General features: G+C 38.7%; 2 protein-coding genes across 5 annotated transcripts in view; one reads left to right on the forward strand and one right to left on the reverse strand.

Annotated features, from left to right (window-relative positions):
- si:dkeyp-19e1.3 (USP6 N-terminal-like protein) overlaps positions 1 to 5,050 on the reverse strand; it is a 51,898-nt gene extending 46,848 nt beyond the window's left edge. The window contains exon 1 of the mRNA XM_020931099.2: positions 4,795 to 5,050. The gene's annotated coding sequence lies outside the window, so the exon portion shown is untranslated. The remainder of the gene's footprint in view (positions 1 to 4,794) is intronic.
- A 46-nt stretch (positions 5,051 to 5,096) lies between these two features.
- Positions 5,097 to 25,683, forward strand: cpt1ab (carnitine palmitoyltransferase 1Ab (liver)). 4 transcript variants are annotated; one of them, XM_055155470.1, is made up of 19 exons: positions 5,097 to 5,234; positions 14,719 to 14,886; positions 15,245 to 15,387; positions 16,420 to 16,591; positions 16,699 to 16,800; positions 16,903 to 17,040; positions 17,184 to 17,261; positions 17,432 to 17,539; positions 18,057 to 18,144; positions 19,866 to 20,061; positions 20,469 to 20,657; positions 20,743 to 20,848; positions 20,960 to 21,076; positions 21,213 to 21,377; positions 21,595 to 21,726; positions 21,792 to 21,944; positions 22,096 to 22,209; positions 22,298 to 22,390; positions 22,474 to 25,683. In XM_055155470.1, exons 2-19 carry the CDS (start codon positions 14,746 to 14,748, stop codon positions 22,558 to 22,560), a joined length of 2,322 nt encoding a protein of 773 aa, XP_055011445.1. In that variant the 5' UTR covers positions 5,097 to 5,234; positions 14,719 to 14,745; the 3' UTR covers positions 22,561 to 25,683. The 4 variants fall into 4 exon arrangements, with proteins under 4 accessions (XP_055011445.1, XP_055011444.1, XP_020786760.2 ...); XM_055155469.1 differs by lacking the exon at positions 5,097 to 5,234 and adding an exon at positions 11,463 to 11,618; XM_020931101.2 differs by lacking the exon at positions 5,097 to 5,234 and adding an exon at positions 11,494 to 11,622.
- Positions 25,684 to 27,291: the final 1,608 nt, after the last annotated feature.

Genomic DNA, 27,291 nt, shown 5'->3' on the forward strand with positions numbered 1-27,291 from the left:
TTCAAAAAATATGGTACATAACACTATTTGATCCTTGTAATAAATGAACTGTGTTTTTTTGGGGGGGGGGTTCCTACACTGGTATCGGTTAATATCAGGTATAGATACTTAAGAGTCTTCAGTGTGTCAAGTTATCTGTATCCAGTGTTGGGGAGTAACAGATTACATGTACCGGAGTTACGTAATCAGAGTACAAATTTGGTTACACTTTCTGTTTCAGTGAGTGGTATTTGGATTATAGTTACTTTGTTGAAATAAATGGATTACATGGTGGTATTTTCCTGTTTTCCTGTTTTCACATTTTGGGCTATATCCCCCCCTTTTTCTTTTTTTCTTTTTTTTTTTTTCTTTTTTCGATAATTCCACTCATTGCCAGAAACTAAACCAGGTCTGAACTAGATCTAAACCAGGACTAAAACAAGGACTAAAACCAGGTCTAAACTAAATCTAAACTAGATCTAAACCAGGACTAAACCAGGACTAAAACCAGATCTAAACTAGATCTAAACCAGGACTAAAACCAGCTCTAAACCAGATCTAAACTAGATCTAAATTACATCTAAACCAGATCTAAAACCAGGTCTAAACCAGGACTAAGTCAGGATTTAACAGAATTTAACAGGACTAAACCAAGCTGCATGGACGTGTCTCCTCTTCTAGCAATAATATTTTTTATTTGGTTGAGTAAAGTCTGGGCTTTTCATTTTCTTTTAGCAGACAAAACACCTTGTCTTTGCTTCTCTACAGCAAATCAAGTAATCCAAAGTATTCAGATTACGTTACTCACTTTAAGTAATTTAATGGATTACGTTACAAACTACATTTTGGGGTATGTAATCTGTAATCTGTAGGGGAATACATTTGAAAAGTAACCTTCCCAACACTGTCTGTATAGGTATGGTAGGTGAAAAGGCTGGATCAGTGCAGAAGCCTTGAGGTCTTGTAGAAGTCTGTCAAAGTCTTGGTGCCTTTTTCCTCACACATAACTTGACATGTTCAAGTGGAAAACATGACACTATTTGATGCTTGTAATAAGTTAACTGTGCTTTTTGGTGAGAATTGGGCCATTTTCCGTCCCTACGCTGGTATTGGTAAATATCAGCTGTAGATACTTAAAACCAAAGTATTGATATCAGTATTGGAGGTGAAAGTTAGAAGCCTAGAAACCTTGTAGAAGTCTGTCAAAATCCTGGTGCCTTTTTCTTCACACATAACTTGACATCTCTAAATGGAAAACATGAGACAGCATTTAGAGGTGATTCTGAGGAGAGTTTTTATCAGTTCAGCTCCACATTAATGACCGAGCCAGCTGCTGCTCATTCAGCACTAAAAATATCGCTGGAATATCTTTTAACAGAATTTCAATTTAGGACAAAAGCTCCAACCATGAGTTCCTTTCAGTGGTGACATCCAGCATCGGGCCTTTGACGTTTATCATAAAGCCCCATTCACGCGGACAGAAAGCCCATTGAAGCTCCACTGAAATAATATTATCACAACAGAACACAAAGGAGACACTTTCTTGAGGCGAGCGGCGTAAAGCACTTTGGGTCACGGCACAACTGTATACAAACATTATTTTTTAATAGAATATGACTTAGATGAACTTTATTGATCCACAAGGGAAATTATTTGAACACAGTAGCTCACAGTATATTATAATAACAAAGATAAATGGCATAAATGGTACTTTCATGGTGTGTCTTGTACATTCCTTAAGAGTCTAAATAGTTGCTTCCGCTGAAAAACAAACAGCCGCATATGTGACTTTATAAACTACTGTATCATGGTGGTTTAAGAGACGAAACAAACCACAGGCCACAATTTGCAAAGGCCAGAGTGTTCCAGGTCAACTCATGAAAACTCTCAAACTTACGGTAATAAAACTAAGGTCATGTCCTAAACTAATTTTTTTTTTTTCCTGAGGTGATTGACGTCTAAGCAGCTTCTTGATCTATTTTTTTCATTTAATTGCAATTCATTCATTACAACTCAATTTTGGCGCCGTAAATCCATTCAAATTAACCAATTAATTAATCAAAAAAAATAGCAGTGTCCATTTCCAACTGGGTATCAGGAGTTTGGATGTGAAGTAAAAGAGGAAAACAGAAGATCTGCACGAAATAAGTCATGAGATAATGAGAACTGAGTACAAATAACAGTAACCAATAACCAGTGTTGGGGAGTAACAGATTACATGTACTGGAGTTACGTAATCAGAGTACAAATTATGAGTAACTGTATTTGGTTACAGTTACTGTTTCAATGAGTGGTAATTGGATTACAGTTACTTTGTTGAAATAAATGGATTACACGGCGGTATTTTCCTGTTTTTACATTTTGGGCTATATCCTCCTTTTTTTTTTTTTTTCTGTAATTCCACTCATTGTCGGACACTATACCAGGTCTAAACCAGGTCTAAACCAGGACTAAACCAGGTCTAAACCAGGACTAAAGCAGGACTAAAACCAGGTCTAAACCATGTCTAGAACAGGATTTAACAGGACTAAACCAGGACTAAAACCAGAACGAAACCAGGACTAAAACCAGGACGAAACCAGGACTAAAACCAGGACGAAACCAGGACTAAACGCAGGTCTAAACCAGGTCTAAACCAGGACTAAACCAGGACTAAAACAGGATTTAACAGGATTTAACAGGACTAAACCAGGACTAAAACCAGAACGAAACCAGGACTAAAACCAGGACGAAACCAGGACTAAACCCAGGTCTAAACCAGGTCTAAACCAGGACTAAACCAGGACTAAAACAGGATTTAACAGGACTAAACCAGGACTAAAACCAGGTCTAAAACAGGTCTAAACCAGGACTAAAACAGGATTTAACAGGACTAAACCAGGACTAAAACCAGGTCTAAACCAGGACTAAAACAGGATTTAACAGGACTAAACCAGGTCTAAACCAGGATTTAACAGGACTAAAACCAGGTCTAAAACAGGTCTAAACCAGGACTAAAACAGGATTTAACAGGACTAAACCAGGACTAAAACCAGGTCTAAACCAGGACTAAAACAGGATTTAACAGGACTAAACCAGGTCTAAACCAGGATTTAACAGGACTAAACCATGCCGTGCGGACCGTGTCCTCTTCTCTTCTATCAATAATATGTTTTAATAAGGTTAAGGAAAGTTTGGGCTTTTTATTGTCTTTAAGCAGACAAAACATGTTAAAAATATCCTAGTCTTTGCTTCTCTACAGCAAATCAAGTAATCCAAAGTATTCAGATTACGTTACTCACTTTAAGTACCTTAATGGATTACATTACAAACTACATTTTTGGGATATGTAATCTGTAATCTGTAGGGGAATACATTTTAAAAGTCACCTTCCCAACACTGAGTATAATAGATAATCACACTCAAAAGCTTTACACAGTGACTTTCGCAGTGAAACTAACACAAACTATACAGCACTCCAAGTACAGGGAAGTATTATGATCATGTACACACGGTATGGGGCCAAATGACAGTGAGCCAGAGCAGCAGGAGACATCTGGGTATGAGCTGCTCAGACTAACCTCCCCCCACTCGCCTCAGAACCAGAGCTGCTGGTCACACTTCCACAGGGGACCACGCGTGACATGACATGACACACAAACCAGTCTCTGTCCTACTTCTGAGACCAGGGGAATTTCTCATGTAGTATACAGCTGAAATTCATTGTAATGTTATGTCATGAGTCTTGTTATTTTTTTTCTATTGTTGCCAAGGTGATTTCCCTTTGTTTTATCAACCATTTCAAAATAATGCAATAAGAGGAAATGTAAAAAGGACAGTTAACGTTGCTTATAATAATCCAATACATGGAACAGAAAGGCTTTAGCTGGTCGATATTTCAAAACTGCAATTATAAATGTAAGTTGTTATTTTTTATCAGCAAGGTTTGTGAAATGAACATGCCTACTTATCACAGCTGCGGTGTAGATCCACATCTGATACACGAGATGTAACCTAGTCTTTAAAACAACTAAAAAATACCAAAATGTTGCCAAACCAATCCCAACTCAGAACACACAAAGACATAAATTTCACAGTTGGCTGATTTTAACAACGATTAATGGGTCAATCTGTGTCCATTCTGACCAGATTTTATTATGTAGCTTTTCATTTATTCTCAAGTCTCCAGAAAATTTAAAGAAATGTTTATGTAGAAGAAAACAGCTATTCTGATTTCCACAAAACCTCTTCTTGATATATGACTGACAAGCGTGAGAGCCACTGACAGTGATGCAAAAAAAAGTCTCAAGTCCCAAAGAGTTGTGCCAAACAAGAACCACTGACTATACTATTTGCAAAACTTACATAATTTTGAGTATTCTCATAACATGATTTTACCAGTAACCCTGTTTGATACGACTCAGCAAAATTTAAGTTACATGGCTGCATTAATTTGGACAAAAAACAACTTGCAGCTTGAGAAAATAAACAATGATAACTACTTTAATCATAGAAGTTGTTTATTCTACCCTCTCAAGCTGAGATCTTACATAAAAATAACAAAAATCGTCTTCTATTGCAAATAAATTGTGCAAATAACAAATACGAGCACCAAAATATATTGTCCGAGCTTTCATATATTGCACGATGAGTCGATATATTGGAGTATAGTAGTTTTATGATCATCCACAATTAAGTGCAGTTCATATATCGGTAAATTTACAAAAAAAATATCGTATTCAAAAAAAAGCAATTATCGCGTAATATTATCGGTAAATTTACAAAAAAAATATCGTATTAAAAGCAACAAGGCGAGTAGTTATCGCTGCTACTTACCGTGTGGGGTGACTTCCCTCCCAGTTTCACTCCACTGCTCAGTACCCAGAAGTACAAACAACGACCATCCACTAAAATTGTTCCCCTCCACACTAGTGTCGCGGAAGACGGTTCACTCCGCGTTGTTTCACCATGCTAGTACTGACTATGTGACGTGAAATCAATGCTGGACGAACGAGCCGAACTCCCCGGATATCTCCCTCCACATGCCTCTCTCGTGTGGACTGTCCTCTGGTCTGTCTTTGGTCTTGTTTCTGCACAGCTCTCCACGCGTCCTGCTCCGGTGACAGGATACAGCAGAGCGCACGACGCATGACGCATGAGCAGCGGGCACAGTCTCAGCGCGCTTCTGTGATCTGAAACCAAAGTTTAGTCATGTCATCCTGTCTTTTGTCTCTGTTAAGCCCCGCTGAAACCCTAATCCGAGATCACCACTAAAGGTAACCAAAATACAACCCCGAGTCCCCTGTATTTTATTGCGTAAATCTTTGTTTACGATCGTATCTGGCTAGTTTGGCTAACATGAACACAGATCGCGTGTTTGCTACCTGATTATCCAAATTACCCAAAATGAGCAGCCAAGAAAATTTAAAACTTTATATATTTCACGTTTATTTTTAGTTGAAAGTTGGGTAAACAGATGCTTAAGTCGTATCTTCTGGAAAATTATTCACTTAACTTGTTATCCTGCGGCTGCGTTTTTAGCTGTAATGGCTCCATCTTGTGGTGAAAACACGTTCTAACCACAACACTTCAGATAAATCCACATTGTAACTTGAGCTTTACAACTTTCACGTTTTTATTATAGGCCTGGCTTGGCTTGTAGTAGTAATATTAGTGAGTAGTTACTAAACTTGGCACTGAAAAGCTCTGTGGTGTTTACGCTGTGCCAGACTTATCATGGGGACGTCATGTGTTTTTATTGTGCTTGAGGCTCCAGTTAAAAGATAAGAACTTGTACTCAAGATTTCTTCAGCATTTTATGGAACGGACTTATCGCTAAATCTCTAGTTGTAGTAACACTTAAAAATTTGTTTTCTGTTTGTCTGTAATATGCAGTATGTGCCAAAATGTTTCTGAGCTCTTTGACCGTCCACTACTGTGACCTTCAAAATAAAACTGAGAAGACAACTCCTACAGGCCAACACAATAACAGCAGATAGTAAGACAAAAATAAACATTAAAGGCTATTTAATAATGATGATCATAATAATAATATGTCTTTATTTTCAAAGCACTTTTAAAATCAAGGTTACAAAGTGCTATACAAGCTAGGGGTGTGCAAAAATATCGGAATATTGATATATCATATCATTTAATGTGATGATACAGTATCGATATATCACCAAGAGTACTTTTAGGTGTGTTTTACTAAATTATTTTGTTACGGTGCCACAGTTTTGTTGCTTTTGGAGTGAAAGGAAACTCATTTATGCAACACATTTGACATTTTTACTGTTTTGAGGATTAAAATGTTTGTGTTTCATATGAACTTTGTACAAGAAGTGGTTTAACTAAGACTTTTAGAATCACGTCCATGATTTAGCCTTTATTTTTTATTGAACTGTATCGAATCCATTTGAAATATATCATATCGAATTGAAAGTGCACTGTATCGAGGTATGTATCGTATCGGCAACTTCTTAATGATACCCAGCCCTAATACAAGCAGCAAAGAACAATAAAAATAGCATCCAGAAAGCATACAAAAACTCACAATGAAGCAATCAGTTCAATTAAATATAATAAATAAGTTAATAAAATACAATAAAAATAAATAAGGAATATAATCAAGGAAGGCCAACTGATAAAAAATGAGTTTTAAGAAGTGATTTAAAAGATGATACTGATAGCGCGGCCTTATCTCCTCAGGCAGGTCATTCCAAAGCCGAGGCGCCCGGACTGAAAAAACTCGGTCACCTCTCGCCCGGAGCCTGGACTTTGGAACCTGCCTGAGGATCTAAGGCGGATCTAAGGCTCGTACTGGGTTAAAACTTCTGAAATGTAACTTGGTGCAAAACCGAAACGAGTTTTAAAAGTGAGCAGTAAAATCTTAAAATCTATTCTTAAACACACGGGCAGCCAGTGAAAGGAAGCTAAAACAGGTTTAATGTGTTGATGTGCGTTAAACCCAGGGAGGAGCCGAGCAGCTGCGTTCTGAACCAGCTGGAGGCGGGAGATGGATTTGAAGTCGAGGAGGGAGTTGCCGTAGTCTAGACAGGACAAGATGAGCACATGGATGACTTTTTCCAGATCAGGGCGGGAGAGGATATGTTTGATTTTACTAATTGTGTGGAGGTGGAGAAAACAGGTTGGGTAACTTTTTTGATATGATATGATGTGGTGGAAATTGAAGTAAGAGTCAAAAATTATGTCATGGTTTCTGGCAGCAGGGGTGTCAAAAGCAGCTTTAAAATCGAGCACTCTTCTCTGTCTGCAGTGACAAGAAGATAATTTGAGGAGGGCTGTTTCAGAGCTGTGTGACGCTTTAAAATCTGATTAAAATTTCTCAAACATGTGATTACAATTCATAAAATCTAAAATCTGATTAGAAACAACTTTCTCTAAAACTTTGGATAAAATGGAAGCTTTGAAATTTATCTAAAATTCTTAAACCCAGAGATGCTTAAATTAGGTTTCTTTAAAAGTGTTTAGACCACAGCATGTTTAAAACTGGATGGGACAACGCCTTCAGACAGAGACTGGTTGACAACAGATAAGATACTGGGTTTAACTACAACTGTGTGATGTCTAGACTGCACGAGGTTTGTGTGGGATAAACATCAGCCAGGGAAGAAAAGGATAAGGGAATAAAATTAGTAAAACTATTTCTATAAACGGCTTGGCTAGGGGCAGATATTTGGTTCCTGATGTCAGAAACCTTTTTAATAAAATGTTTTAAAAACAGTTCACACAATTCAGTGGATGCATCATTAAAAAGACAGGGTTTAGGATTGGAGATTGAGTCTAAAACCTGAAATAAAACCCTTGGATTTGACTTGGAATTTCAATAAAATATGGTCCTTGCTTCTTTGACAGGTTGTTTGTAATTTTTTAAAACTTTCTTTCCATAAAAGGTAGAACACATTTAGATTGGTCTTTTTCCATTTTCACTCATTTTGTCTTTTTAGCTTATGTGTGTTTTCGCTAAGCCAAGGCTGGGCCGGTCCATTTGGGTTTCTTTCTTTAAATGGTGCAATAGAATCTAAGATAAAATAGTGGTTTGGTGTAGTGAAGATCCGCTGCTCCTGGGTAAAACTGGGGTTAAAAGTCAAAGAAGCTGAGGCAAAAAGCTGTGAAGAGGAGTTAAAAACACAGAAATCATAAGATGGGCCATGATTAAAAGACCGAAGAGCTAAAAGATTGTCCAGGCTGAGACCAAAGGTTAAAACCAGTCAGATCCAGTGTGTGGCCCTTTGAGTGGGTGTGAACAGTTACAATTTTGGATAAATAAAATGAAATGATTAATTCCAGAAAATCAGAAGTTGGGGGTGAGGTTTGAGGGGGCAGCATACATGAATATTAAAATCACCTAGAAGTAAAACTTCGTTGTGAGAGAGATAAAATCTCAGAAAATTCGTGGATAAAAACAGGATTAGGTTTAGGGGATCTATAAATAACTAAATCAAACACAGGATCTTTTGAAGAAATGATAAAAGACAGATGCTCAAATGAATTAATATTATCATAAAACAGGGAGTGTGTTTAAAAGTAGACATATCGACATATCGGTTGGCCGATATTATCGGCCGATATGAGCAACTTGCTGATATGGGCCGATATTTCACGTGGGCATGTTATATCTCGTTATAAAGCTTAGACTCTCTACATTATGTTCATTTAATCCAGTTTACAGACAGATAAATGTCCTAATATGTGGCTCTGCTTCAGTATTTGTCTGCAGAGTCATTTGTCTGTGTGTGTGTGTCCATACTGTCCCTGAACACACCACCAGAGTCACGTGCTTTTGTGTACAGGCGCAGACACAGATCCGTGTGCAACACTGAGATTATTTTCTTTTTACGGACAATCAGTTTGTGTCTGGATAAAAATGACATTTATAAGTGCAGACTTGTGATGTGAGAGGAGCCTGTGTGAGCGCTGAGTGTTGGAAATATGTCGACTCTGAAGCTAGTTTTGGTTCGTTCTGATAGGTTAGCGGTTAGCTGCTGTAGCTCCCGCACATAAACAGGCTGTTTTCTATTGGTCTATTGTAAAGTGACTATATTGGCCGTATATTTGTTACTGGACCTGCATTGATATGTAAATGAGCTGTGAATAGAGGAGTGGATGATGAAATTTGCGCATATAATTAATTACCGCGGCACGCAGCATTTACGGCTAAAGGCTAATAGTGATTGTTTATTTACTAGCTACTAGTGATGGGTCGGTCGCGAACGAAGCGGCTCTTAGAGCCGGCTCTTTGAGGCGAACGACAGGAGCCTGATCCTTATTGGGATTGGGAGATGTGTTTTCTCTTTCTCTCACTTTTTTCTCTTCACGTCATGTGTGGAGACTGGTGGTAGTTTGACAGCGGAAGCGGCTAAAAACGAAACTTTCAATAATACGCGTGTGCGTAGGGTAAAAAAAAAAGTGCATATATATATTCAGCATAAAATGAATAAACCAGGACTAATCTTTGGATCGAGAGAGGGAGAGAGATAGAGACCGCGTCCCGACACTCAGTCCTGGTTCAGTTCTGGTTTAGTCCTGTTTTACACATGGTTTAGATCTGTTTTAGTCCTGGTTTAGTCCTTTTTCAGTCCTGGTTCAGTTCTGGTTTAGTCCCGCTTTAGACCTGCTTTAGACCTATGACATATCATGTAAAGAGGCAGAATAACAATACATGTTGCCTAAATAAACCCAGTTTAAAATCCACTAGAGCCAAACCTAAGTTTTTTTTTTTTTATAATTCAAGGCTTACAGTGAATTTTTACATCACTAAATATATCGGTGATTATATCGGCTATTGGCAGCTCCAACTCCCATTATATCGGTATCATATCAGTCACAACTAAATCCATATCGGTCGGGCTCTATTTAAAAGCTTTCTTAAAAATGTCTGCAACCCCCCCTTCTCCCTTACCAGACAGTCGTGGTTGGTGGAGAAAAGTGTAGTCAGAGAGGTTGCTTCAGTGCGAGGGGTACAGTCACTTGTGTTAACCAAGCTTCTGTTAAAATTAAAAGACCCAGGCTGTTGTTAGTGATGAAGTCCTGGCAGATGAAGGTTTTGTTGTTGAGGGATCTGATGTTTAAAAGTCCAAAGTTTGTGGGTTTAGGGCAGGGGGTAGGATCTGTAGAGGTGCAAAGGGGAAGGGGCACAGTGATGAGACAGGGGAGATTGGATTAGTGATGACAGGGATCCTGTGTCGAGAACAGAAACTGCTGATAAAATACTTTTATCATTACATTATTTTATATTAGTTTTAATATTATGTTACTTTTTTGCTACTATATTTTTGTCTGTGTGGTCAGTGAACAAAATACTGACCTGTTGGAGTAATTCTGACAGATCTTTAAAGGGCCTATATCATTGTTTCCCAAAGACTAGGTCATGACCCCTCATGTGGGTCGCAAGAGATTATTTTTTGGGTCGCCTTGTCACAATAGACCCCCCCCCCCGCCTCACTTTTTTTGGCAGCACCACCTTGCCTAACCAGTTTTATGTAGGAAACACTGATTACTGTTTTTCATTGTTTAAAACTTGAGTAATACTAATTGTTCAGAGAGACACGATCACTCAATTAGCAATAAAATATCCTCATTAATGCTCAATAATGGTCAAATCCACCTTTATTTTGTGATTTATGAATAATGTCTATTGACTTGGGTCGTGAAAATTTATGACTTTTAAAATATGGGTCACCATAAAAAAAGTTTGGGAAACAGTGGCCTATATTACGCTATTTTCTGTTTCTATGTTGTTTCCTCTTCACAAACATACCTGGAGTTGTGATTTGTCCCAGTTTTATACAAGAAATGTCCCATGTAGGGGTGTGCAAAAATATCAAAATATCAGTATATCGTATCATTTAATGTGATGATACAGTATTGATATCATGGACTACTGTATTGATATTTTTTTTTTGCTACATTTTACTAAATTATTTTATTACAACGCTGCAGTTTTGTTGCTTGTTTAGAGGAAGAAAACTTTTATGCAACACATTTGACATTTTCCCTGATCTGATTATTGAAATGGGTGTGTTTCATATGAACTTTGCACAAGAAGTGGTTTAACCAAGACTTTTAGTTTCACAGCCATGATTTACCCTTTATTTTTTACTGAACCTTATCAATTCGATTTGAAATATATATCGTATCGAACTGAACGCTCACTGTGTCGAGATATGTATCGTATTTGCAACTTCTTAATGATACCCAGCCCTAGTTCCATGTGCCAGCAGTAAAGAGGGGAATATATTGTCATTTTTTAAGATAAAATACAAAAAAACTGCGCTTGAAAATGACCATACGGCATCAGACCTCAGATTCTGACTGAGATGGACAATGTTACGCGCTCTTTTCACTGTTTTATTCATACCAAATATCTCAGCCCAGGTGTGTGCCAGTTTTGAATACTGAAAATCTGGTCCCCCTACAACAGTATATCTCAGGTCCTGGTCCTGCCTGTGGGGGGCGCTGTTTGGCGGTGACGTGTGGCTGCTGTCGGTGCCGTGTGTGACGCGTAAAGGGGCTGGATGTATACACTTGTGTGATCCTCCTCCATTCATGTGTGTTCAGAGGCAGCAGCTCCGACAGCCGGGTCCTCACTTGTGCCATCTCTTCCCAACGCAAAGCTTGTTTTATCACACGCACAAAGGGTCGGTGAGTAGTCTCTTCATGTCCATGTTCTCCACTACAAGCCATGGTGTAATTGTGACGCATAATGTGTACAAATTAGACTTTCTGGCGCTAACATGGCTGCAGGGTTGAAACCGGCCCATCGTTCACACCAGGATGTAATTTCCCTTTCCTTTTCGATGCTTAACAAACGCAACACCAGACAGACGAGCTACATAGCTGAAAACCATGAGACGTTCACTGTCCTTCGTTAAGAATGCACGCGTTATCTGATTGTTCTTTAATTAATCTTTTGGGTGTAGACCTCAGATTGTTGCTTGTGTATGACGAAGATGCACATTTACTTGAGTCGAGTTTCCTCCTAAACGCGTACCATAAGTGCGTAGTACCTCTGTTATTTACCGCATTCTTATATTGTTTAATAATAACAATAAAAATACGAGCTGGAAGACGTGTCCCTGACCGCCCCCAGTGATAAAATGCACAACACGATTGTAGGCAAAAGTCCAAGTAAAGGTCATTCATGGACAACTAGACTTAAACGTCGTGTTGATATTACATAAATACGCATCTGTAATGAGTGGAAATACTGTTTTCTTCTTTGCTGCGTGACTATAACTTTATCTACGAGCAATATTTACAAAATAAACACGTCTTTGAGCTGGAAGTCACCTAAGTGAAGGTCAGAACTTGTGCTCTGGTATTCCCTTTATGAGTACAATAAAACAATACAAACACAACGTGTATTTACTAGGGGCTATAAACGCTGATATTTTTCGTAATTAAATAATAAACAAAAAATGCATTGATCTCCAGTTTGCACTCAGTTGACCCCGTTTCAATGGAACCACGTGGGCAGGACATATGAGACAGGCAACACCACCAAATTTAACCTACATTACATATGAAGCGTATTTGGTATGCTTGTGTATGATGTTTCCATACAGTACCAACTCTTAAACTCTGTAATGTCCATTTAAAGTCGATTTAGAGTCATAAGGATGTAGTGCATGACGCGTTACTGGGATACGCGTTATGTTTTATCATTTAATCCATGTTATTATTAGATGTGTTATCATTATAAACATGTGTAATAGCTCGGTGGGTGTGTGCAAAGACGCAGGTTTGATTTGATGGTTTGACTGGCTCTGTGTCTTGTTTTATTGCCGTTTCCAAGCGTCGGTGCAGCGCTGCGACCTTTCCCCTAGTTTCTGCAGCAGAGGGTGGATCATGTGATGTTGGAAAGGAGCTGGGGGAAGGGACTGGCGGTGAGACCGACACAGGCTCTGAATCTGCGCTCTCTGCTGCTTTTGCGCGTTTTTTAACATACTTTGTCAAACGGAGGATGACTTTAGATAATTATTGAGGAAGAGGACTGTTGAATAATAATGAAATGACACACCCAACAGCTTGTAACACAAACACTTTCTTTCTATAATGCTGGATACAATGAGTTTATATCAGATAGGCCTGTTATAATAATTACTATATTGATTTATCTTCAATTTATGAAAGCTGGAACTATGTACTGTATATTTTGGGGCTCAATATTTATCTTGTATGCGATTTCTTTGCTATAATGGGGAGGTTTATATAATAAGGTAATGTCTGAGCTGTAGGGGATGGAATAAGTGACTTATAATGTTAATTATTAGTTCATTCTGCTGTTTAGTTATTGCAGCTCAGGCTTTATAATGATACTGTATATTTAAAAATGGGTTTATTGGGATTTTTCAGCTTTATGTCAGTAGCAGTAGTTTCAATATTACTGTTCATACCAATATTTCTCTTTTTTTGTTATTGTGAAACAAAGTAAGGCCATTGTTGTGCTAAAGTGTCTTGAACATTGTTTGGAGTAATTAGGTTTAGGTAGACAAATTAATTTAGCTGGATGCACCTGTCCGTCCAGTTCCAATGTGAAAAGCACATGCAGTTGTCTTTTACAGTGTCTGTGGTGTCCAATTACACATGCAAAACGTTATACTTAATGGGCCTGTTGTGGAAAAAAAAAAATAATAGACCTTGAATAAAAAATAAGAAATCCATTTGCGAAGCCTGATGAGTTTTTGGAATAGAGACAAAGGTTTATTCTTGTTACAGCAGATATGGTCAGGACCTTCAGACCAACAGCCTCTCCTCCAGCAGCATGTCCCCAGGCTCGCCCAGAGCATCTTCCCTGAGTCTTGAGCGCTCAGTATTTATGCAGAAATACAAGTAACATACAGATTAAAGCAGAGTGACACTTGTCTCACAGGCTGGTGCTAATCGACTTAACATACATTTGAGGACAGGTAACACATTGTTTCCCGTGGGGTGGGGACTGTTGTGTCTGCTGAGGCTTTACACATGTTTGTTCTGGCCTCAGATAGAAACCACATTCATGTACACAAAGATACACTGAGAGAAATCTTTCCACAATGTAAATTTCCATCACAGGTCCATGTTATGCTATTTTCTGATCTATGTTATAATGCTTTTTCCTCATCAAAAACATACCCTGGAGTTGTATTTTGTTTCATTCACTCATGTTTAACACACACTCTGCATACTTGGGCTGTGTTCTCTCAAAAAACACGTTTCCACCTTGTGATGTCATGTGGTAAGACAGGAATTGCTGTTTTTAAAATCAATACACCTTTACTCTATTTACCTTTATCATCCGTGCAATTACCCTGATTTTCTTCACAAATAAAGGACTTCACGGGCTCAAAAGGTCACGTACTGATGATCTTGTGTGTCAAATATTTGTTCTCATTCACCGTCGACTCCATCAACACAGTGAACACCGTGAAAACTAAAATATCTGGATCATTTCAGCCCTGGAGGTAGCTGTCAACTTGAAAATCACCACTACATGACATTACAAGGTGGTACATATCGTTTTGAGGTTTGGAGATGTAGACAGACTAATCATAAAGGATTACTCAAACGTGTGAATGAAACAAAACACAACCCCACACAGCTTTTTGAGGAGGTAACTATATTATAACGTGACTTACAAGAGTTCGTTTTGTGTGTTATCGGGCCTTTAAATGCATAATGGCTCCTGTGTTAATCTGAGCAAATAGTGGTGTTTCCCCATAAGGCTTAAGTATAATTCTCTGTTATTTGTGATTGCAGTAGTGAGCCCCGGTCACTGTATCCACCATGGCAGAAGCCCACCAGGCTGTGGCCTTTCAGTTCACTGTTGGCCCTGATGGCATCGACCTGCAGTTATCCCACGAGGCGCTGCGCCAGATCTACCTGTCCGCACTCCACTCCTGGAAAAAACGCTTCATTCGCTTCAAGGTAAGATGATGTATGATGAAAACAAATTAAAATCTTTTTCTTTTTTTTTTTTCATGTGTCATCCGTAATGGAACTCATCTTAGTCATCTGTGAATTATTTTGTGGCATGCAGAACTGCCTTTAGTTATAATTTCCTTCAACCTAACTCTTCTAAATTGATGGTTACTTGTTTTGGTGAAAAGTTTGTTTTGAAGTGCTTCTGCACCATTTCTGCTTCCTCCTTTTGACCCATATTTTTGGTTTGTACTTTCCTTTTCCTTTCATACTTCTTTTAAACTCTTTTTTAATCTCCTGATTAACATACACAGCTGCATAAGCCCTACTGTCCATTTTGATAAATATGTGTCTTCTTACACAGAATGGGGTGATGACCGGTGTGTACCCGGGAAGTCCTGGTGGATTTATGGTCGTTGTTGTGTCCTACATGTCCTATAATAGATATTATCAACTGGATCCCTCACGGGGGATTCTTACAAAAGTTGGTCAATATTTGCCCATCAGGTTTGTACCTTGTTGTCAATGCCTTTACATATAAAAGTCATGTTCTTTCTTGGGGATGTCTTGATCCAGTATTTTTGGCCCCTGATGTGATACTGTTTTTTTTTAATATTTACGATTCCCAGATACCATTCCCATATAGATCACATCCCAATACCGATTTTCTCATTTTCACTTATTTTATTTACACAATTTAGGGTGTGCCTTTATACATAATGAATAATTTCACGGTTAATTTAGCCCCAGGTGAATACAGTCATTAATAGATAGAAAAAGGCCTACTTAAAAATGATTTCAGGACTCCAAGGACATAAATGTCCACTCAAAAAAACAGCTGTAAAATCACCATAGATAAAATTTTGTCATTCTTTTTTGACTAAATCCAAAGATCTAGCCCTCTATATTTATATATATATTTAAATATATATATATTGATTTTATAAATGTTATATTTTTTATTAGAGCAGGGATAGATCTTTTAAAATGGGACAAAAATGTCGATAGGAACCACTGAGGGTCAATATGGTAAAATGATGTCTTACACTTCTCCACAGTACAGCACTTGAGGACATAGTAACTGAGACATTAGATGTTGTTTCATTCTCTGTTTCTAAAGTCATTTCTTTTTCACCATATTATTGATGTTTGAGGCCTGTAAAAAGACTGGAAGACTGCCGGAAGCACGTGGCTACTTAACATATATAAACAGTTAACGCATTCGGCTCTGCTCTGCCGATTTTATTTCACTTCAGTTTTGTTTTCGCTCTTAAAGCTCCGTGAAGATATTACAGAGGTAAAACAAACACTATCTCAGTCATTAATAATGTTTTAGCTGCTTTAGAGGCTCCTCAGTCCGTGTTTTATCCGCAGCTCTTTTACTCTGAGTCGGCCCCGATCCTTTCACCAAATCCGATCCAAGCGATACTCTGAAAATACCTGGACCGGCTGCCGTTACTGATACCAGTACCGGATCAGGACATCCCTATTCTTTTCTCCACGTTTTGTTTATTTATGTGTCCTGTGCTTGATCCACAGTCAATACATCTCCTCAGACAGTCAGAAGATCGTTGGAGGAGTCCTGGTGGGCACCGGGCTGTGGGTCTCCATCATCATGGTCATGAGGAACGTGCTGAAGTCCCTGCTGTCCTGGCACGGCTGGATGGCCCAGAGACACGGCTCTGTGCCCTACTCCACACGCCTGTGGATGGTCAGTTCTTCTGCTGTATATAGAGTAAAGAGTATGTGTTATTGGTGACAGTTTGTAAACACAATAACCTTTCTTTCTTTCTTTTGTCTTATCTTTATGCTCTGTAGTTATTAGTGAAGATTTTCTCTGGCCGGAAGCCAATGCTTTACAGTTTCCAGAACTCTCTGCCAAGACTACCAGTTCCTGCTGTTAAGGACACCTGCAGAAGGGTAATTTCCCCTGTTGTCTTTTTTTAATTTCACAGGTGCTTAAGGTAACTTACGGTTCTAACACCTGTCAGTTGTTGTAACACGTGTGTCCTGTGATTACAGTATTTGGAGTCTGTCCGTCCTCTGATGGAGGATGAACAATTTGAGAGGATGAAGGGTTTGGCCAAAGACTTTGAGAAGAATCTGGGGCCCAGACTGCAGTGGTACCTGAAGCTCAAGTCCTGGTGGACGTCAAACTATGTGAGTGTCTTTGTTATTGTGTTGGCATTACTGCGCTGGGGTATTACTGCACTGGGGTATTAGTGTGCTGGGGTGGTAGTGGGGTGAGGTATTACTGCTCGATCTTGTCTCTGATGACGTTTGTCTCTCTGTCTTGGGCACAGGTCAGTGACTGGTGGGAGGAGTACATTTACCTCAGAGGCCGCAGTCCCATCATGGTCAACAGTAACTATTATGCCATGGTAAGCCTTTGTATATTTCTGTAGATTAGTTTTAAGTATGACTTTCAAAAACAGTATTTCCAACAACAAAACACTACAATTACTACATCTGCCACATTAAAGAATGGAGGATAATGGCACAGTCTTCTCTTAAAGTAAATATTTTAATCTTGTGTCTGTGTGTTTTTCAGGATTTTCTTTATGTATTCCCAACATCAATCCAAGCAGCAAGAGCTGGTAATGCGATTCATTCGATCATGCTCTATAGAAGAAAACTGGACAGAGCCCAAATCAAACCAGTAAGTAGATAACTTTTGACTTTAATCGTAATTTTCCACCTTGGTCGAGTAAATGTTTAATCTTTCCATTTAAAACTCATCACAGACATGTAGTATCCACAGTTACGTTATGTTTGTTATCTTATACAAACACTGGGTAGGAATTGAATGAACTTGTACTTCATTTTGTAACACGTATAGATGTTTTTTTCCACACATTATATTGTTATGGTAGAAAGTTCATTTTTTGTCATCACAGAAACACAGTGCTTATGTAAGACAGGATTACATATTTACATAATGGATTGTTAGTAATACTCTTTGCTGTTTTCTGTGGACCTGCATGATGCTTAAGTGCAAATGGTTTAAATTTGCACAATACTCACAGTAGTGTACAGTAACCTTTGGCATGAATCTATTTCCAAACACATGTAGCATGCACAAACACAGAGGCCCTGCATGAGCTTCTTGTTCCACACTCACATGCCCGTTCTCTGTTTGACTGTTTTGTCCTTTGCTGTGTTGGACGCTGCGTTAGATATACTTGCTGGCAAACAAGGTTCCACTGTGTTCGGCTCAGTGGGAGCGGATGTTTAATACAAGCCGTATCCCTGGTGTGGAGACGGGTAAGTGGAGGGCCCATGGTCGCCATGCCCTCAAACTCCTATGTTAACCCTCATCACCCACGGCAACTGCCTTTGGAAACCCTGACCTCAAACTCATGACCAAAAGTACATCCTTTCTGTGTTTGAAATATTGATCAGACTGTTAACACAAGGATGTTACTGAAACCATGAGTTTGAAGCCACATGTTTCTGGACTTTTCTTATGTCCCTCCCTAACAGCCTCTAGAGGTCCCTCCTGCTCCTTAAAGGGCCCATATTACTCTATTTTCTGATCTACGTTACAATGTTGTTTCCTTATCAAAAACATACTTGGAGTTTTATTTAGTTTCATTCACAAATGTTTAAAAGGTAACAGCATTGTAACATGACTAAAATCTCACAAGAATCAATTCTATGTAATATAGGACCTTTAAGAGTGCTTCTTAAATCCTCATCGTTCCTCCACTGCATCCATGCTCCTTGTGTCTGCTGCTCTGGGGTTTTAGTGAATTAGAGTATCATCTCTGTGTTTGACTCTCCCCTTTTGCTTTTCAGCTCATGCTCCTACACACTATCCCCATGTGCTCAGCCCAATACGAGCGTATGTTCAACACCACTCGTGTCCCAGGTGTAGACACAGGTAGAGTCTTTAGCTGCCGACCTTCGCCACACTATTCTTACTCTACTTCTCCACTGGACCTTTGTCCTACTGTTTGTCCTTATAAAACAAGACCTTTAAGTTTAACACATGAGGACTTGGCGATATGTATAGTAGCTACTACTATATAAAATGCTACATTCTCAGTATGTGAATGTAGCAAGGCATAACTTCTTGGCTACTTTTAAAGACAATACAGTAAAGAACTTCAGAACTGTCCCTGACGTTGGCTTGCGGCAGCAGCATAAACATGTCAATAAGGTAAATACACTTTACTGTATTGTAAAAAAAAAACAAGAAGTGAAAGTACATAAGAAGACAAAATTACATCTTTGGCTTAATAGCAATACATAATTTCATAATTAAATACATTTAATTTATTAATTAAATACATTTTTTAAATGACTCAAATAATTTTTAATAATAATTTAAAAAATTAATAATAATGAATAATTATCAGCTGTGGATTACCTGGATACGAAACTGTTGTTCTTAGGTATGTTCCTAGCATAAACTGTATAAATGGACATAGATAACCCGCTCTACATGATCCTGGTTTTTTTATTTCTCTATTTTGTCCATAAATTCCAATTCCTTAATCTAGAACTCGGCTCCAAATTCGCCCCTATGACTGCTAGCCTCGTGAGCTTCATTTGACTGGATCTGAACGCCATGGGTGACGTCACACTCACGTAGTCCACTTCTTTATACAGTCTATGATTTCTAGACTAGGTCGCCTTTGTCTTTCCCTTAAGGCTGTGCTTGTTTGAACAAATGATACATCCACAAATGACCTCACATGAGATAAACAACAAATCTGAATATAACAAAATGTTTTACATTGTTCAAACAAACATGGCCTCTCATGATATTCCAGCCCATTGTCTGATTCCCATTGATGTTTCCTTTCATCCACCTTTCCTAGTTCAGCCTGCGTACTCTGATTACATGTTCAATACTCCTTATCATTATTTATTATTAGATTATTTTTGTAGCTTTTCATTTATTACATTTTTATACTTTAAGTATCTTTAAAAGCAGATCTTTTCTCTGTTCCTCCTCACTGTTGCCTCTTCTGCTCCAGACATTCTAGTGCATGTGAATGAAACCAAACACATCGTCGTGTACCACAAGGGCCGCTTCTACAAGGTCTACATGTTTTATGATGGACGGCTGCTGTTGCCGCGGGAGATCGAGCAGCAGATGGAGAGGATCTTGGCCGACACGTCTGAACCATCTCCGGGAGAGGAGAAACTGGCTGCTCTCACCGCTGGCGAAAGGTGAAGCTACATCAGAATACCCTAATTCTGCAAATTTTACACCGAGTAAACCTGACAAAACTATAGAAAGTATTCAAATATAGACTCCGCAAAGAAAGCCAAGTCTGGTAAGGGAATCTTTTGCCACTATTCTGCTACTACAGAGAGCACTGTACTGATTTAATAGCTGATTTGTTTGGTACAAACACTTATGATTTTTCTATTACAATATTTAAATCTTTGTTCTCAGAGTTTAATCTGTCCTGGAATTCTCAATAGTTACATGTAATGTGGCGCAGACTTTTGTCTCTTGTTAGGACAACTTCTTGCAAGAACAGACTTACTATTTGAGCACAACATCACTTAAATTAAAGATTTGTCTGAGATGTGGATATTAAAGCAGTCTTAAACTTTGGTGCCCCCCACAGGACACCATGGGCCAAAGCTCGTGAGACCTACTTCAATCGTGGAAAGAACAAGCAGTCATTGGACGCGATTGAGAAGGCTGCCTTCTTTGTGACTCTTGATGACACTGAGCAACGCTATGATGAAAAGAATCCAGTGAAGTCTCTGGACAGCTACGCCAAGTCCCTGCTCCATGGAAAGTGCTATGACAGGTAGAGTACATGGAAAATATGAATATTACGCACTTTCAATACACTGTCAATCAATGATTATTTTGACTTTAACTGTATTTTTCAGGTGGTTTGATAAATCCTTCAACTTGATTGTCTTCAAAAATGGCACGATGGGTCTGAATGCAGAGCACTCTTGGGCTGATGCTCCGATCGTTGGACACCTCTGGGAGGTATTTATCTCACAACATTTGAGTCAAGATGTTGGTCACAGATAATCACTGGAACATCCACAGGAAAATGACATGCTGAACACTTGAAATATAAAATACTTTTCATTGCAGCATGTGCTTTCCATGGATCCTGTCAAGTTAGGATATAATGAAGAAGGTCACTGCAAAGGACAGCCCCATTCAAACATGCCCGGTCCCCAGCGCCTGCAGTGGGACATTCCCACAGAGGTAAAACTGCCTTTACATGCTCACCTGTCATTTAGCATGTAGTCCGTTTACTCAGGCAAATCAAACCAGATTTAAGATTTTTTTTCTGTATCACTGTTGAAATGTATCTAATCTATAACTCTCTGGCGCCCTCTAGTGTCAGGAGGTCATCGAGAGCTCTTTGACAGTTGCCAGGAATCTGGCCGATGATGTGGACTGTCACATCATCCCCTTCAACACCTTTGGAAAAGGCTTGATTAAGAAGTGCCGCACCAGTCCTGATGCCTTCATACAGATCGCCTTGCAGCTGGCCCATTACAGAGTGAGTAAAATCAGTCTCCAAAATGCCCACCATAAACAATATGAAATTATCCACTTGTTTAAGGAGGTATTTATAATAACTTGTCCTACTCAACTCTGGTTTGAATTTTAAAACACGTCTCCAGCAGAGGGCAGTCAAAACTCACTAACTGGCTTTACTCTTGATGAGTTTGTGCTCAGTACAGTACATGTGGATGCTCATAATGTGAATGCTACAGGACAAGGGGAAGTTCTGCCTGACCTATGAAGCCTCCATGACGCGCCTGTTCCGTGAGGGCCGAACAGAAACTGTGCGCTCCTGCACTGTGGAGACCTGTGCCTTTGTCCGATCCATGATTAGAGATGAAACTGTAAGTCCTTCAATTTCAAACTGCTCCACTGAACAAAAACATGAACACTGATGTATATTTTTCAGAGAGAGGAGCGTTTGAAGTTGCTCAAAACGGCCGCAGAGAAGCACCAAAACATGTACCGTTTGGCAATGACAGGACAAGGCATCGACCGTCACCTGTTCTGTCTCTATGTGGTCTCTAAATACTTGGGAGAGGACTCTGCTTTTCTCAAAGAGGTGGGAACTGTTATATGAAGCTGTTTCAATGTTGGAAGTCACAACGTAATGTGGAACAAATGGACTCCATGCTTTTATCATATTTTATATTCATGTTTTCTGAAGTTTTAATTAAAAAAAAGTTAATTCTGTTTTGTTGCCGGTTCTTCAGGTGCTTTCTGAGCCATGGAGGTTGTCTACCAGTCAGACTCCTCTCCAGCAGGTGGAGCTGTTTGATCTGCTCCAACACCCAGAGTACGTCTCCTCAGGGGGAGGATTTGGACCGGTGAGACTGTTTATTTTCAGTTTGTATGCAGAATTTGGAATAAAACAAAATTCCATTATTAGCATGTTTGTCTCGTTTTGGGGTTTAGGTTGCAGATGATGGATATGGTGTTTCTTACATCATTGTTGGTGAGAATCTCATCAACTTCCACATCTCCAGCAAACATTCAAGCCCTGAGACGGTAAACTCACTGTATATTTATAATTATAATACATCTGTCTGCATCTGTACAACTGAAACTGAACTGAACCTGTGTCTTTGTAGGACTCTCACCGCTTCGGGGGCCACATCAAACAGGCCATGATGGACATTTTGGATCTGTTCCAGTTCGATAAGAAAGGCACCAAGTGAATGCCCTTTCCGCTGGTGCTGTGAACAGACTATGTTATAAATATGTTTGTACAGGTTTGAAATTTGGGAGTATTTAAAGTTAATTCTTGTGAGAGGAATGAGGAAATTTGGAGACTTGTTTGCAATTAGAAACATAATTTGGTATCTGTATATAGGTGAGGAGATGCTGAGATTTGCAGAGTATGATGCAGGTAGTGAAAAGATTAAAGTTTTTATTTCCAAGACTGTACGGTGCCTTAGTGACCCACTAATGTATCAAGGCCAGAAAGGGAAGAGCAAGTCGGTTTGCTGCTGTAAAGTCTGAAATCAAAGGTTTCAAGTGAGGTTTAATGGAATCACATTTCGTTTTATTCTTTGAGTAGTCCTTGTTCAGGTGTAAATTTATTTAATGTTAAAACTCAGAAGTACATCTAGTGAGCAGATGATCAAAACTGAGTAATGCTAAATTTTATGTAGCAATAATCTGATGCTTAAAGTTGCACTGTGTAACTTTTCTGGAGGGGGTCCGGTTTCTGTTTGTCTCCATGGAGATGTTAATGCTTCTGTTTAAGTTAAGTCTTGCATTTATTCAACTATAGGTGTTATTTATTGCTCAAAAATATCTTAAATTTTCTCCACAAATCTAAGCTGTAATTTCACTTGCAAGTCTCCATGGAGATTAATTCGTTTATGGGACATACTGTGGAACATTCTAGCAGACAAGAAGGTGACGGACCCTCCAGCAGACAAGTTACACATCGCGGCTTTAAAATGGATCGTATTTTTTGCCCCTATCGTAATTTTGAAAAAGTGAAATTGCACGTGACATCGCTGTCTCTCTTAGCTGCTAATATGTCCATTGCTAATTTGTTGATGTAGCGTCAAAGGGAGGTCATGTCCGCGTCTTCTTTCATTCTCAGGTTAAACTGACTTAGTCTTTTATTGCTGGGTGCTTCGTAGAGCATCGGACGATTGATTTTGCTGATTTTAAATTGTTATTTAATTTCGCAAGTTAGAGATTCACTATGTAACTTTTCTTTTGGACTGTACCGTAGATTGTGTGTATATATATATATATATATATATATATATATATATAAACGGACATAGCGAACCTGCGAGCCGCCGTGTTTGAAAGGGGAAGTAGAGCCCTGCACTCCCACGGGACCCGAGGCAAAACAGTGGGGCGCAGGGCATGTTTTGAAAGCTCATTGCGGGCGTGAGCGGGTGGGATGATAAACTGCAGTCTCGCAAAATAAATATGAGTGTAAACTAAAATATACAAATGATTAATGTAAGCCTATCATTAGGAATGTAACAAAAAACAAAATATCGTGATATTGTACCGTCAAAGCTCTCACAATAATAATATCATGGACCATCACAATATATTGAATTACAAGTCCCTTTGCTTAAATTAAGAGTTATGGTGCAACAATAGCTAAAAAAGACAAAGGGAACTACATAGACCATGATCCTTTGCTCCATTTCAGTGTAGACTACAAGAAGTAGTAACAGTTTTAAGCACTTTTAAGTCTTAGTTGTTTGGACTAAGTAAATTTTAAGAGGAAAAAGTAGTGACACAGTTTTGTTCGCTTCCACAAAATATCACAATATCACATAAATATCGTACCGTGAGATGTATATTGTGAAAATATCGTACCGAGAGATTTGGATATTGTTACATTCCTAATCGTGAGCTTTCCCACGATATCGCAATAAGTATCGTACCGTGAGGTTCATACCGTGACGATATCCTTTTATAAATAATTTGGGCTGGATATTTAAATTGGCATTAATAAAAATATTTTTAGCAGCCTAAATTCACGGACATGGTCTAATCTTGTCCACATTTTAGACAATTCTTTACCGCTTCTCCGTGTTTGATAGAGTTTGAGAAAGCGAACATCCCCCATTTGCTGGATTTGCGGGCAGGACCGGGACAAAACACCGCAGACTCGTGAGGGAACAGGAATGAAAATTACAATTCTTTGCGGGTGTGGGCGGGAGCGGGACTGAAAATTCTGTCCCGCGCAGACCTCTAATAGGAAGTGAGCATGGGCACTCTTCCGGCTCCATCGACTTAGACTCCAGTTCTGTTTGTACTGAAAAAAGCGTCACTCCTCTCTCTCTGGAACCGCTACTGTCAGACTCCTCATTTTGGGCATAAAACGTTCATATTAACGCTCTCTACATGATCCTGGTGCTTTTATTTCACAATTTTGTCCATTAATAAATTCCTAATCCTAATATGAAACTCGGCACCAAATTCCAACTTCAAAATCTATAACTGCAGGCCTCGTTGAGCTTCATTTGACTCCCTTCTGTATTCAGTGTATGGACAGTACACCACTTACTTGCTTGTCTCCATGGACGTGTTATTGCTTCGCCTGGAATGTTCCACCGTATGACATTAACATTTCAGACTAAGTAATAAGATCCCAGTAGAGAAACGCAACACACGCCAGAAAAGTGTCATAGTGCGGCTTTAATGTGAATGAGATTCTAAAATAATATTGATAAAGCTGCGTTAAAACAGTTCACGGTCAACTGACATTTCCACTTTTCACGTTATAAATACAATACACTCCGAAATTCATTGTGTGTGTGCGTGTGCAGTAAACAGTTTTCATCACAGGTTTGCGTTAATTGTGTATTTTTTTTAGTGCGTCACTGGTCAAAGTTGTGTACAAGCTTCGTTCACAGACTAACTAATGGAACAACGCTTCTCTTCATTACAGTATAGTACGATCGGCTTTAGGGTTTAGACACGCACATTTGGACAGTTAAGGATTGCATTTCTATTTTGTATATGTTGTCCGGAAGTTATTTATTTTTCATGTTTGTAATTTCATCTAAACTGTTTGGAAACTGCATTTTTACCATTTGAATGTGGAAGGTGTAATAATGTAATTTAGGCACTAAGTTTGGGGGTTTTTTTTGTTTCTGGAGGGATTTATTATTTTTTTTTTTGGACAGAACATTGTAGTTGACTTTTTTTATCTTTGGTTAGAACTCATGTTTACACTGCTGCATGGTTTTGCTAATGGCGCTGTATGTTTGCCTTTTAATTTAACAGATGTTTAACAAGAATAAGCAGCTGATTAAACCAAAACTCAATAAAGCGAATGTCAGACAGCTGTACACATTTTTACGTGTTTTATTCCCATATTTTTGCATATTTACTTTTTAAAAACTTTTATTTAACCAGGACAGTCCTAGTCAGGCTGGTGCCACCTAGTGCCTCCATTCAATTTCATTTCTCTCCAGCGACTAGATCAGGAATCGGAATGCACTAGACGGTTTGCAAGAACCCTGGAAGTCGCCAATCAGCGAAGAGTTGTGAAGCCATGATGTCAAACTCAAGTGCCTGTCTGTGCCAGTAAAAAAAGCTGTCGAGATGGATGCAGATGAAGCCATACATTCTGTGTTGGCAACAATTCCTGAGATCGAGGATTTAAAGCCGGAACAAAGAGAATGTTTGGTGAATTTTATCAAGGGGAAAGATGTTATTGCCCTTCTTGCTACAGGATTTGGAAAATCTTAATATACCAGTTAGCCCTGTTAGCGGCGCATTACAAATGTGACTACCAAATTGCAGCGATTGGTTAAATGAAAAAAAGTACCCGCCTGAGCGAACTAATCCTAATGCTGTGAGGTCAGACAGTTTCCACGAAGTGAAACCGGCTGATGAATCAGGCTATGAATATCTATTTTAGGGGAATTCTGGTCAAGCAGTGCATCTCCATACATTTAGGTAGATCTCTATAAATTTAGGCAATCACAAGAATTTCTTAGCTAAAAACTACAAGCTACAAACCATAGATTTAATTTCCAAACATTTCAGCATTAATTTAATTGTCATATATTACGCAAAGTTGACTATTGTGAGTTTTAAGCCTTGTTAGAATGCTTTTACGTCATCAGAAACATACCTGGAGTTATGTTTTGTTTCATTCACACATGTTTGAGTAATCTTTTATTCAGGGTTCCCACAGTCATGGAAATCCTGGAAAAGTCATGGAAATTGAAAATGTCATTTTCCAGGCCTGGAAAAGTCATTGAATTTTGTAAATTCAATGAAAATTTTGGAAAAGTTATGGAATTTTAGTATCTCTTTCCTGTATCTACAACGTTCTGTTAGGTGATCATTAGGCTATTATTATTATTTCTGAAAGTATGCACCTTTTGCTTAAAAGAGATGACAATAAATGCACTGACAGTGTTTCTGAAAGTTAAAAACTATAATACCAACATAAGATGAGTTGAAAGGGTTAACACTTCATATTTAGCCCTAAAAGTATAATCAATTCTACACATGTAAGTGCCGTAAAATCAGGGAAAATTCACTTTAGGTCATGAAAAAGTCATGGAAAAGTTTTGAAATTTTGTCAGTGAAAAAAAGTGGGACCCCTGTTTATTATTAATCTGTCTACATTTACAAAGCTCAGAATGTTCTGTTCCAACTTGTGATGTCATGTAGTGGTAATTTTCAAGTTAACAGCTCCTTTTCCCTTTTGTTTAGTAGAAATTGGCAGTTCCAGGGCTGAAATTATCCAAATGATTCTAGTGAAGGTGTATGGAGTTTAAAAACACAGTGTGGCACTTCCTGTATCACCACATGACATCACAAGGTGGAACCGAGTATTTTCTGTTTGAGAGAAGAACTCTGCCTTAATATGCAGGGTTTCTGTGTTAAACGTGTGAATGAGACAAAACACAACTCCAGGTCTGTTTGTGATGAGGAAACAT

The sequence above is a fragment of the Boleophthalmus pectinirostris genome, unplaced genomic scaffold (genome assembly GCF_026225935.1).
Source record: "Boleophthalmus pectinirostris isolate CB_2022bp ecotype Guang Dong unplaced genomic scaffold, ASM2622593v1 HiC_scaffold_2, whole genome shotgun sequence".
NCBI lineage: Eukaryota > Metazoa > Chordata > Actinopteri > Gobiiformes > Gobiidae > Boleophthalmus > Boleophthalmus pectinirostris.